Source organism: Rhinoderma darwinii, chromosome 3 (genome assembly GCF_050947455.1).
Source record: "Rhinoderma darwinii isolate aRhiDar2 chromosome 3, aRhiDar2.hap1, whole genome shotgun sequence".
In the NCBI taxonomy this organism is placed as follows: domain Eukaryota; kingdom Metazoa; phylum Chordata; class Amphibia; order Anura; family Rhinodermatidae; genus Rhinoderma; species Rhinoderma darwinii.
In genome coordinates this window covers 250,514,210-250,527,037 of record NC_134689.1, presented here as the reverse complement: position 1 = coordinate 250,527,037, position 12,828 = coordinate 250,514,210, and the positions used below count along the sequence as shown (strand labels likewise).

Here is a 12,828-nt window from a genome sequence, read left to right as displayed (position 1 = left end):
GAGAGGACATACATTTCTCAATGCGCACCCATTGATGAAAGCTACATTTGAGGAAAATCAACATATGGGGTAAGAGCAATAGATTTTTTTTCATACAAGAAACAAGTAATATTGGAAAATGCTGTTTAAGCATTACAATGCGTTGCAAAGAATATTTACACAGATTTGAACAAAAGACGTGAATAAGAGGACTCTCTAGGTGATTGGATGACAGAAAGATTAAATGACCATGATCCCCCACATGACAGGAAGCTACTCCATGAATCAGAATCCCAAACCGTTGAAAGAACGTTACTGCACAAGCACACATCCATGGGCCTTTATACGGCTGCAAATCACAGATCCGAAAACACTGACTCCACAAGGATGGCTTCCGTGTGCGGTCCGTAGTTTTAACGGACCAATGAATAGAATGGCCGAGACGGATCCACAAAAACAGACAGGAATAGGACCTGTTCTATAATTTGCGGAACGGACACACCTGATCTGCCAAAAAAACTGATGTGTGCATTGCCCCTTAGAAATGAATGGGTCAGTGTGCTATCTGTTAAAAAAACAAAAACGGATAGCACACTGAAGAATATCACTGAAGTGTGCTTGAGGCCTAAGGATTTAGGGGAATTAATAAGTGTTCATTTTGGCAAGAGGTACACTTTGCTTAGTTGCTTTTAGCCTCAACAAAGCAGTAAAAGGTAATCTATCTTATTGAGGAGCTCACTTTTTGAATCAAAGATTATACCATAAAACAAACCTGTTGGTTACCACAAGGTTGACTTTGTTACTCTTGCTCAACGTGCAGCAGTATCTGTAGATTTCTCCATCCCGTTTTTTTATATTTGAATTCTACAACATAAAAATAACATCTATTACATTTACTGATTTTACCATAAAAAAAATTGTCATAAGACACAAGTGTAACACACCATTCCTATTTCTGGCACGATTTGTATTGTAAAGGTGAAAAGTCATAGGGGGATATACATTTCCAGCCACACACACACCTGCAATAAACAAGCACGTCTCCCAGGGTCACATCCTATGCAGGCACTGTAGGAATAACTCTGGGATGCTTAAATACGGCTCTATTCCTATGTAGGTGCACATGTGCCTGCATAGCATGTGACCCTGGGAGACCAGCTTGTTTATTGCAGCATTGTGAATAAAAGGAAGGTAAATATATAAGCCCTAAAATACCACACATTTTAATTTTACCAGTCATTATGGAAAAACATGCACTGCAATTATTAGCCTGCCACGGTTTTAAATAAGACATAGGTCAGTATACCTTTAGATATTGCAAATGCTATATTTTAGGCAAGGTGTTTTTCTGTGCGATCCTTCCCTTTCTAAAAAATAATCTGCCAAGTTTGAAAGTACCCGCATCTAAATTTATGATGTTACTGACTGCAATGGAATGAAGTGATTGTGTCCAAAAACATTTCCGTAAATGGTAATGTAAAAACATGTCTATGATGAAGTACACAGAAAACTAATAGCAAAATCCATCGATAACACTCATTTTTAATTTTTACTTTTTAATAAGCCCTTATGTCCTAATCTTACATCCTATTAGAACGTAATCCTTGTCTAAAATCTCCCTCTCTAGCTACGTCGAGATAGAATATTCTCATTCAGTAGGTACGCTGGATCTGTTTATATTAAAGGGGTTTTCCTATAATCAATATTTATCACCTATCCGCAGGATAGGTGATAAATTTCTGATCGGTGGGGGGTCCGACCTCTGGGATCACCATCGATTAAGAGAACGGGCATACTATGCCGTTCCAAAGATAGCGCACCGCAGCCTCATAGAAGTGAATGGAGCAGTTGTCGAGCAAACGCACTACTGCTTTATTCTTATGGGGCTCCCTGGAACGGCAAAGTAAGCCCGTTCTCATAATCAGTGGGGGTCCCAGCAGTCGGACCTCCCACCGATCAGATATTAATCACCTATCCTGTGCATAGGGGATAAATATTGTTTATGGGAAAACCCCTTTAATAAACAATTTTTTGATACTACCTAACTTTTGGTAATAGAGCTATAAAATATATTTTGAAGTTATATTCAGTTTTATTACATTTTGAGCCAATGGCAGGATAGTTTTGTCAGTAAATAAAGACACTTGTATAGTGGTTAAACTATATATTTGGTTCTTACCAATCAAACGTTGTCTTAAGTGTTAAATTATTTTCACTACTTAAAATATGCTGGAAATTAGTTTTTCAAGTCAACAATTATAAGTATTTTTCTAGATATAAAAGAGAAAATCGCTCATTCTGTTGAAAAAGTTTATGTAACACAGACTATAAAATCATTTAGTCTAACAAGAATGAATCATAAAAAGTAAAGCTCAGAAATTTTGTTTATTGCTCCATTCAGACGCAAGACAAATTTCACATTTAGATATTATTATAAACACAAAGTATTACAGAACACAGATACAGGAGACGTTTCATTGTCCAAAGAAAGTACTCACTAAAACATAATGAAAGTCAACAAATAGTAATTGGTCCTTTAGTTTCCTGTATATATTCATTTATTAGTTTCTAAAGCAAGGTAATTTAACACGGCTATCATCCAAAAGAAAAGTTACCATTTAAGTATTTTAATGATAAAAATTAATGATTAAAATTCTCTTTTGTTTTGTAAAAGTTTGTAAATAGAATTGTTTAGTAAGATTTAAAAAAAAAAAAATACATTGCGACAGTACTCCTTTAAAAAAAATAATAAAAAAGTAATATTGGTTGCAAGCCTACCATAAGGGAAATGCAATGATGCTTATTTATTTACATGGTGCCATTGCATTGTAAGCTGTTCTGACCAGTCACTTGCGATCACTCAAAAACGACACTTGGGAAAGGAAATCATTCTGACAATGTTCAAGGGGTTTTCCAGTTTTATGCCATCACTTTATAAGATGGGAATACCCCTGAAATAACTGTATAATGAAAACTTTCTAGTATACATTGGGGGAGATTTACTAAGACTGCCGTCTCATATGCCAATCTTAATAAATGATTTGTTGGCGCAAGATGCAACATTTATTAAGAGGCAAAAAACCCTTAATAAATGTGTTGTATCTTTAGGCTGGCCGTGTGCGCCTCAATTGGTGACCGTGCACCACAATTAGTGATCATGCACCATCCATCCAATTGGACATCAAATAATAAAAAATTGTATTTTCACTTCACCGCTCCTCCCCTCTGCATCCTGCGGCTCATACAAGGTCCTATGCGCCCACTCCCATCCGGAGTGCTGCATCACATACAACATCCTGACACTGCCCGGCGTCAGTACATTGTATGATCTGCGACCTGTCCAGGGAACCTGATGGAACCCGGTGAGAAGCAAAGAGGAGTATTTTTGTTGGGGAAAGGGGGTTGGAGTTTGATTGTGAAAGGTGGAACGGGGCTTTAAGGTACAGGGCCTCTGCTTCCCTACACCACACAGGGAAATCTACACCAGGCCCCAGCTATAATTTTCGCTATGATTTACGACAGTTTTCTGGCGTAAATAATAAAAAAAATGTTTGCCTTTTGGTAAATCACACCCCTTTTTTACCAAAAATGGCAAGGGCAGTGTAATAAGCCCCCCCCCCCAAAAAAAAATCTAAATTATCAAGGAAAACTGCGACTTTTGGGCCATTTGCGAGTTTTCTACACCAATAAAACTTGTGTAGAAATGTTGATAAATTCCCCCCATTGTGGTTCTATTCCTCACAGTTTAAGATATTTGTTCGCCATCAGTGAATGACAACACTGGTTTACATTCAGAGACTGCAAACCCCTACATTGCTAGACCTGTTCTAAGCTGAAAAATAGTTGCATTGTAGCAAGTCTAGGCAATATCTGTGAGCTGAAAAGCCTTGATTCTAGACATTGCAGCAAACTATCAGAGTGATTTTGTGCAGCTGACACTGGTGTATTTAGCTTACAGAGTATTGCCTATACTGCATACAATTACATCTACTTCTCAGCTGAAAGCAGTGATCGGTATGTACAGGATTGCTGAATCCGAAAGTAAACAGGAGTTTTCTCATTCCCAGCAAACTAATATTTTGAAACTGGTGCAAAATTGAAACAAAATAGATTAGAAATTTTAAAAACTTTTCACCAATATAGAGATCAATCATTTATATTAAGATAAAAATTAGGTGGTATAAGGAAGAATTAGGGTATGTTCACACGGCCAAATTTCAGACGTATACGAGGCGTATTATGCCTCGTTTTACGTCTGAAAATACGGCTCCAATACGTCGGCAAACATCTGCCCATTCATTTGAATGGGTTTGCCGACGTACTGTGCAGACGACCTGTTATTTACACGTCGTCGTTTGACAGCTGTCAAACGACGACTCGTAAAAATACAGCCTCGTCAAAAGAAGTGCAGGACACTTCTTTCAGACGTTTTTGGAGCTGTTTTCTCATAGACTCCAATGAAAACAGCTCCAAAAACGGACGTAAAAAACGCAGCGAAAACGGCGCGAAAAACGCAGCGAAAAATGCGAGTTGGTAAAAAAACGTCTGAAAAGCAGGGTCTGTTTTCCCTTGAAAACAGCTCTGGATTTTCAGACGTTTTGGTTGACTACGTGTGAACATACCCTTAAGTGTCACGCATGTCTAGCTAGATGCACTAAATGTATCATATAGCATGCATCACTGTGATAAATTTAGCGCATTTACTGACTGCCTTGTCTAAGTTTAGGGCCTGTTCACATCAGCGTTGCCCTTCCGTTGAGGGGATCCGTCGAAGGTTTCCGTCAGGTTAACCCCTCAACGGAAATGAAAACAGAAACCTCAGCTTTCGTTTCCCTCACCATTGATCTGAATGGTGACGGAAAGGTTGTTAATGGTTTCCGTTGGTCACCGTTGTGACAGTGTTTCCGTTGTTTTGACGGAACCAATAGCGCAGTTGACTGCACTATTGATTCCGTCAAAACAATGGAACCCTGTCACAACGGAAACCATTAACAACGTCTCCATCACCATTGAGATCAATGGTGAGGGAAACGTTAGCTAAGGTTTCTGTTTGCCTTTCCGTTAAGGGGTTAACCTGACGGAAACCTCAGACGGAACCCCTCAAGGGAAGGGCAACGCTGATGTGAACATGCCCTTAGACTGTCTAAAACGTAGGCAGTATTAGTAAATCTGCATCAATGTATCAAAGCTCACAGACCATATATATATATATATATATATATATATATATATATATATATATATATATATATATATATATATATATAAAAATAAATAAATAGTGTTCTCATTCTCTGACCGCAAACAAATATTTTAAAAAATATGAGGAATTGAAACCCAAAGTATATTAGAAAGTTGTATAACTAGCATATCCACATATAAATTTGTGCTTTAAGATAGTCTATCAGTGACTACTTTAAGTAAAAGTAAGATCAATTAAATAAAAGTAGCATCTACAGCACACCAGTGGTTGACCAGATACCCATTCACCAATCTTTACAAATGGTAGTTCCTGAGCTGCAGAACTTGCACAAGAGAGAAATCTATGACGGGTGGCAGGGTTTATTCAGTTTAAACACAATAGGCACTTTCTTGTTTTTAAATTACAGCAAAATAAATGTACACATTGTATATATGTTTAAAATGCTTATTCTAAGATAGCTTCACTTGTATAAAAGTATATTTAACCATGCACAAATAAATAGTCATACAAACATCTTAGAGACATCACTTTGATGGTTACATGTTTATACTTTGATATATTGATGACGGTATGAGTAAAGGGTTGTGGGTTGTAATGAACATGCTGAATTTGCATGTATCTCTACTTTTGTGAATTGACAATAGCATATTAAAAAGTGAAGACGCAAAGAAGAATCTATTAATGAATTAATGTTAATGATCCATAACACTATTACATTGTATGGGGTTGCTGTAAATGCAGAGGAATGACATACTGTATGTACACTTGAGCAAGTTAGATGTGTGCATCACTTCATAGCACAACCCCTGTTTAAATCAAGATGCTCTTGGGATCAGCTTCTGAAACCAGAGGTAAGCCATGTATTCCCAAATGTAGTATTACAGGCCTTTAAAATAAACGGCTGTCCATGTAAAATATGAATAGGCTAGGTCCACCTGAACAGAAGCCATGGACACTTAGCGGCTTTACTGTGGATCACAGAGGGGGCCCAAAGCTGGAGACAACCCCTTTGAGCATCAATTTACTGAAAAACGTACGGTAATTAATAATGGTACCTATGGACTACAAGGAAACAGCTGAAAGTGGTCTGAGCGCTTTCAACAATGACACTAGAACGTTAACTTACACTTATAAAAAAGGCACATAAACAACATGTCTATTCCAATCAAAAATCGCACAAGTAATATACAACTCTATGCACTGCAGCAAGCAGTTATCAAAACACCCATTTTAGTTTATTCTGTGCATGCTACATAAAAACAATAAGATTCATCAGTCTCGAAAAATACTTTACTGTTATTTAATCTAAACGTGAAAGGTAATGGAGGTAATGAAGTTTGAGTCAAGAGGGAGTCTCACTCCTTTGCCTGAAATGTATCCTAATTGTGAACAAATTAAATTATGAGATTCAGAATGAAGATAAGAAAAATATATTTTACTCTCCTTCATTCCAATTCTTGCTGCATGGAAGGAGAGAAAAAGAAAGAACACAGAAAAGTTAGAAAATCTTTAGGTTTTTTTTCCTGCAGGACATTATACATGTTCATATCTAGGAGTAAAAGAATGAAACGACATGTATTGTTCTGGCACATAACTTAATTTATCACCTAAAGTGGGAAATGTATAGGGTAATTTTAGCACGCAAGTCCACAGAAGCATAGTTTAATGGATAAAAACATATCTTTATTTCCTACTACTCAATGATTTTTGTACTCACATAAAAATTGATTTCTCGTTGAATTCATTTGGGGACACCATACCATGGGTATAGACCCTGCCAGGTGGAGGCGACAATAGGTCGGAAAGAGTCTTGGCTCCATCCACGCAGGCCACACACTTCCCACAGACACTGGCTAATTCAGTTTCTACAGAATTAGTAGTAGAAACAAACAAACAAACAAACAAACAATGTCCACGTCCCCAGGAGAAAACATAACCAAACAGTCAGAACAACAGGTCCAGGGCCTTACACAAATAAAAATAAGAGGGCAGGATCTGTGTTCCCCAATAAATTCAATGAGAAAAAGATTTTACAGTGGGAACAAAAATCTTGTTTTCAAGTCAATATCATTAGGTGACAGCACAATGGGACGTCCAAAAGCAATCCTAGGGAGTGGGAAGCAAAAAGTAAAAGTACAACCACGCAATCCAGCTAAAAAACAACTGCCTGCAATGCTCTACGACCCAGACAGGCATCAGCAAAGGCCAAAGAATTAATTTGGTATAACTTTGTAAAGGTGTGCATAGAAGCCCATGTAGCAGTCTTGCAGACCTGAGCAACTGAAGCTTGATGCCTGACCACCCAGGAGGCACCAACAGCCCTTGTAGAATGGCCAATAAGTTTTAGAAATCCCAGACCGGATCCAACACGCAATGGTGGCCTTGGGAGCTGCCAAACCATTGCGTGTCCCGGCAGGAATAACTAAAACTACTCCGTAGCAGTCAGATAGACTCGGACTGCTCTTACTAAATCAAGACAATGCGTAGCCGTTCCCTCAGATAAGATGGGGAGGCGCAAAATGAAATTTGAAAAATTTCTTCATTGATATGAAAAGCAGAGACTACGTTTGGTAGGAAGGACAGAACAAGTTAGAAAACCACCTTATCCATATGAATGACCAAAAAGGAGGACTTGATGGAAAATGCAGCAAGTTCCAAAACCCGCCTGATGGAGGGGACAGGCCCCAGAAAAGCTACCTTCCAGGAAAGGAGATGCAACGAAACGTCTCTCAAAGGTTCGAAAAGAGAACCTGAAGAGCCATGATTACCAAATTAAGAGCCCACGGCTCAATGGGATGTCTAAAAGGAGAAACCGTATAAGCCACCCCTTGCAAAGAAGTCTTCACCTGAGAACGAAAAGCTAAAGTTCTCTAAAAAAGAATGGATAGAGCAGAGACCTGACCTCTCATGGAACATAAGCCAAGTCACTGTTCATAGCCAAACCGGCTTTCCTGTTCCAGTAAGGACATAATTCTAGGTGTGGAACATTTCAAAGGATGGAAATTACTCTATCCACACCAGCGGAAATAAGCCTTCCACAGACGATGGTACCTCTTGGCTGACTGAGTTTTTCTGGCCTTCAACATGATCTGGACTCTAAAGAGACTCTAGGCACTTAGAACCTCGGCTTTAACAGCCACACAGTTAAATGGACACTAACTTTTCAAACAACTTAGTAGTTGTTTTGAAAAGTATACCTGATATAGATAAACACTGTTAAAAATGTACTTACTGTAAAAATGTAGTTTTATCCATGCAAATTCTGTGTGAAGTTACTGCCCCAAGGTCAGGGGCGTAACTAGGAAAGACTGGGCCCCATAGCAAACTTTTGACTGGGGCCCCCCACCCCTGGGTGTCACACAACCCCCCCCCCTTGTAGATAGCGCCATACAGTCCCCTCTGTAGATAGCGCCATACAGTCCCCTCTGTAGATAGCGCCATACAGTCCCCCCTGTAGATAACGCCATACAGCCCCCTCTGTAGATAGCGCCATACAGTCCCTCCTGTAGATAGCGCCATACAGCCCCCTCTGTAGATATCTCAAATATGAGCAACATGTGAAGCTCTCTGCCTGTGCTCTTAGATTAACCAACGTGCTGCGGAGCTCCACATGTTGCTACTACTCCCTACAGTAAATAACTGACAATTCACACAGTAAGTGATACAAGTGTGGTTTACACCTTGGTTCACTCATATTTGAGCCAATTATATATACTGCCTTGTTCACAACTACAGTATAATATTAATGATGTGTAGAATTTAAAATAAAGTTGGTCTGTATCCCTCAATCCCATTTGTTGGTTTTCAAATAAAATAGAATAAAACCAACCAGGTGGGGTTTATTTAACATATAGTGTGTTGCAGTGGACCGCTACCCTGTTTCCCGCTGGTATAATATGCTGAGCAGAGCCGAGCTAAAAATTTACACACTGAATAAGTGTTATATTTTAATATCATATTAAGTATGTAGAAGCATCTTTTTTAATAATGATAAGTTTTTGTTACATCGCTATTCCCCATCTTCATCCCTTACCCTCATACAGAAACGAGATACACAGACCTGCTGCCCATACAAGTCTATTGAGAGGAGAGGGGGGACCAGGAACAAAGTGAGAAAGACATACACAGATGTGCTGCAGCTTCCTGGTAAGTGTTACTACGCGACCCCAGTGCTCAATTCTCAGGTACACTGCTTATTACTGATGCATAATGTCCCCCATGCTTCTGCAGCTTTCCTATATGTGATAAAGATAGAAGAGCAGGATTCGCCTCTTCTAATTATGCTACATATAGAAGAAATTATCGTTGTTAGGCTCTGCCCACTAGCTCAGAGACAACTGAAAATTAGAGAGCCTGCAGAGGGGAAAACTGCTACATAATGCCAAATACACGTCATATTATGGCTATAAATAGTGTTATTCATCATGCACACACATATGACAGCTTATTGTTAAAAACATCTGAAAAGTTAGGTCTATGCATCTGAGGTAAAGTGGGGTGAAATAGTGGATCTTGGGAAAGAGGGTTTTAAGTGGAAGACGCCAAGGTACATCCGCTAAAAGGCTGATTAGGTCTGCGTACAAGGCCTGGCAGGACCAGTCCGGTGCCATCAGTATCGCAGGAACGCCTTCTCTTTTGAGCCTCTTTATTACTCTGGGCTTGGATGAAAGTGGAGGGAAAAGATACAAGAGAATGAACTCTTTCCATAGAGTGACCAGTACGTCAACTGCGATGGCCTTGGGATACCATGCACTGGCCATGTAGGTCAGAACCTTGTGGTTGAGACGGGATGCAAAGAAATGCGGGTAGCCCCACCTCTGGCACAGATGCTAAATTACTGGCCTGATTGTCCACTACTGGCATGTGGACCGCTGACCACGCTGGAATATCCTGCTCCGCCCACATTAGGATTTAAGAGGACTCCAACAGAGTTGCCCCACCCCTGGTTAGCAACTGCTGGGGAGTTGTCAGTCTGGATCCTGATTGGCCGACCCTGAAAAGTCCAATGTGAAAGAGCTAGGAAAATTGCCCTCAATTCCAGAAGGCTGATTTGTAAGGACGTCTCTTTCCAAAGCGTCCTGAACCATTCGGAGCCCAAAAACTGCACCACACCTGGACAAATTGGAATCTGTTGAAATGACCAGCCACTGGAGCGGAGGAAAATGACCATCCCATCGCGATGGCCAGTAAGTTCTCCCACCATCCCAACTCCTAATGGACCCCAGAGGGCAGAAGAATCAACTTGTCCAGTGAGTCCCCAGGACTGGGGACCTGGAATGGAATTGCAAATATGAAACTGCCTCAAAACCATCCTGCCCAGTACCCATATGCAAAAACAGAAGGAAAAGGGAGCTGACTCAAGGGAATTTTGAAGCACGAATCACCTAAGAGGCAAGCTTGTCTAAATACTGCTGCAGCGCTCCTGTCAGGATACCACGGTGCAGCTGTTTCCCTCACACCATACAGGCCTTACCCAGGCAAATGCAAAAGCTGGGCGCAAAGCGACCCCTGCGGCCATAAGAGTACTTCGCTTGGGAATCCACTTTTGTTAAGAGAGTCACTGCGCAAAGCTGCATCTGTCAGTAGGATAGCCTTGAGATAGGTGGATTATAAGAAACAGACCATTTAATAATCAATGCCTCCTGAAAAGAAAAGTTTCTGAGCATTTGGAAATAGCAAGATGTCTGTCAGGATGTTTCCACTCCTTGCATAAAATCTCCTCAAATTCACTAAGGTTTGGGAAACCTAGCTTCTGGCGCTTGTAAGGGTGCCTCTTCCTGAGAAGGGAGATGGGGTTATCCTTCACATGAAAGGTGGCTCTGACAGCCTAACACCCAACGCCTGCACAGCAGCTGTCAATATCCATTCCTGTTCTGACTGAATTCGAGTCAGAGGATACATAGGAGGAAAGAGTCTGATACATATTGGGAGCAACATCCCCATTGAAAAATCTAATGGGAAACGCCTGGAAAGAGCCTGACGAGGAATGGGACCGGTCTTTGGCACTTCTACCGTTAAGAGGTCTCCTAAGCTCTGCCACTACTTGGGAAGGCAAGCGTGCCAAGACTTAACCACGGACTGGGATGGACCATGAGATGGTCCCATAGGGCTTGAGAACTGAGGGCAGAATAGGGTAAACTGGCCACATAAAATCCTTATATTACAACCGCCACAGGCATAGTAGCCAGCCTCACCTGTATAGGCTGCTTGGTAGAACCCTCACGAGGAGTAGACATGACAGAAGGCAGGAAGACAGAGAAGAAAATAAACAGCAATGTCTGGAGGTATAGTGAACCTGTGCAACTTCCCCAAGTGAACCCTTGGGGGAAGTTGCATAAAAACAATACGGCCAAAGGGCTAGCTTACCAGACCTTGGAGCTGTGTCCCCCTGTAGACCACAGCAGAAGATGATGGTACCAATAGACAAGCAGGGATTAAGTCCTCAGATTATTTGAAAATGGCTTTGGCTACAAGAGATCATAGCCCTCTTCAAATATCTGCCCTAAACCCACCTCCAGGAAAATCTCCCTCCAATCAACCTATGACACGCTGGAGGAAGGCGAAAGGTCAAAACCCAGTATGTTAATGGTAAACATGCAATACGCAAACATGCAATACACACATTGCGGGGTGTAAGCAGCTAAAAGCAGCCCTCTGTCGGGTGCTGTACGCTTCATATTTTTTCTTATTCTCTGTGTTTCCCGATCATGACTAGCACTGGAGTCATCCGAAGGGTTAATCCTTTTTTTTTTTTTTAACTAGTTTTCTTTTTATTTAGTTTCTTCAAATTATTCAAAACTAAACAACAAATATGGGCACGCAGACCTAAAAATATAACAAATGGTAACACAAGAATTTAAAAAGTGACATATTACATTATTCAATAACATAAGAAAAAAGGAGAACCTCCCAGGGAGAAGTCACACCCAGCACTTATAGTAAGATACATATGTCACGTGATATGTAGACGACAGTGTGCCCTTCAACGTTTCCAGTAAGTACCATTCGATAAGCGTGAAGGAAGACACTGCCTGAGTGAGTTCTGAGTCAGACAAGTGTTTCACCATGAATGCTTTCCATTTAATGAAAAATGTCTTAGTGTTTTTGATTTTCCTACGTTTTGCTTCTAATCTTTCTATGTGCAAATATTGTTTCAACTGAGTCAGTACATTTTGCATAGTCGGCACAGTAGGGTTATCCTTTTATATGAAGTACAGTGAAAACACGCAATGCATTTCGGAGCTGAACCGGCTCCTTCCTCAAGCAATATTATATTAATAAAAGAAAATGCCACTATTTAAACTAAAAGAAAGACAGGAAAAAAATTAGTACAGGTCGGGGGTTAAACTTGCTGATTTGTTATGTAATCAGAGTATAAAAAACAGAAAAGGGGTTCTTTGGATAGGAGGGAAGCGTAATATGCATAGTGGAGTTAAAAAGGCAGTGTTTTTTACACCCAAGGTGGATTAGTTAAATGGACATGTTGCTATGGTGACGTTATGCATGTATGGCAGTGCTTTGGTGTTAACTGCAGAGAAACAACCCTCCGATCTGGGGACGCAGTTGATAACCAGCGATTATGCCGGTCCAGTGCATCGCCATGGAGAAAGTGGCTGAGAAAGCAGCAGTTTGGTGTTCGAGATTTG

General features: G+C 40.4%; 1 protein-coding gene across 6 annotated transcripts in view; it reads right to left on the bottom strand.

Moving 5' to 3' along the window:
* Positions 1 to 12,828, bottom strand: part of VPS13C (vacuolar protein sorting 13 homolog C) — a 396,337-nt gene that overhangs the window by 16,232 nt on the left and 367,277 nt on the right. For 5 of the 6 annotated variants that reach the window (XM_075857702.1, XM_075857703.1, XM_075857705.1 and 2 more), the window contains one exon: positions 752 to 843. In XM_075857702.1, coding sequence (XP_075713817.1) covers positions 752 to 843 — 92 coding nt within the window. Of the gene's footprint in view, positions 1 to 751; positions 844 to 5,267; positions 6,643 to 12,828 lie in introns of those variants that run through there. The other variant, XM_075857708.1, reaches the window with a different exon arrangement.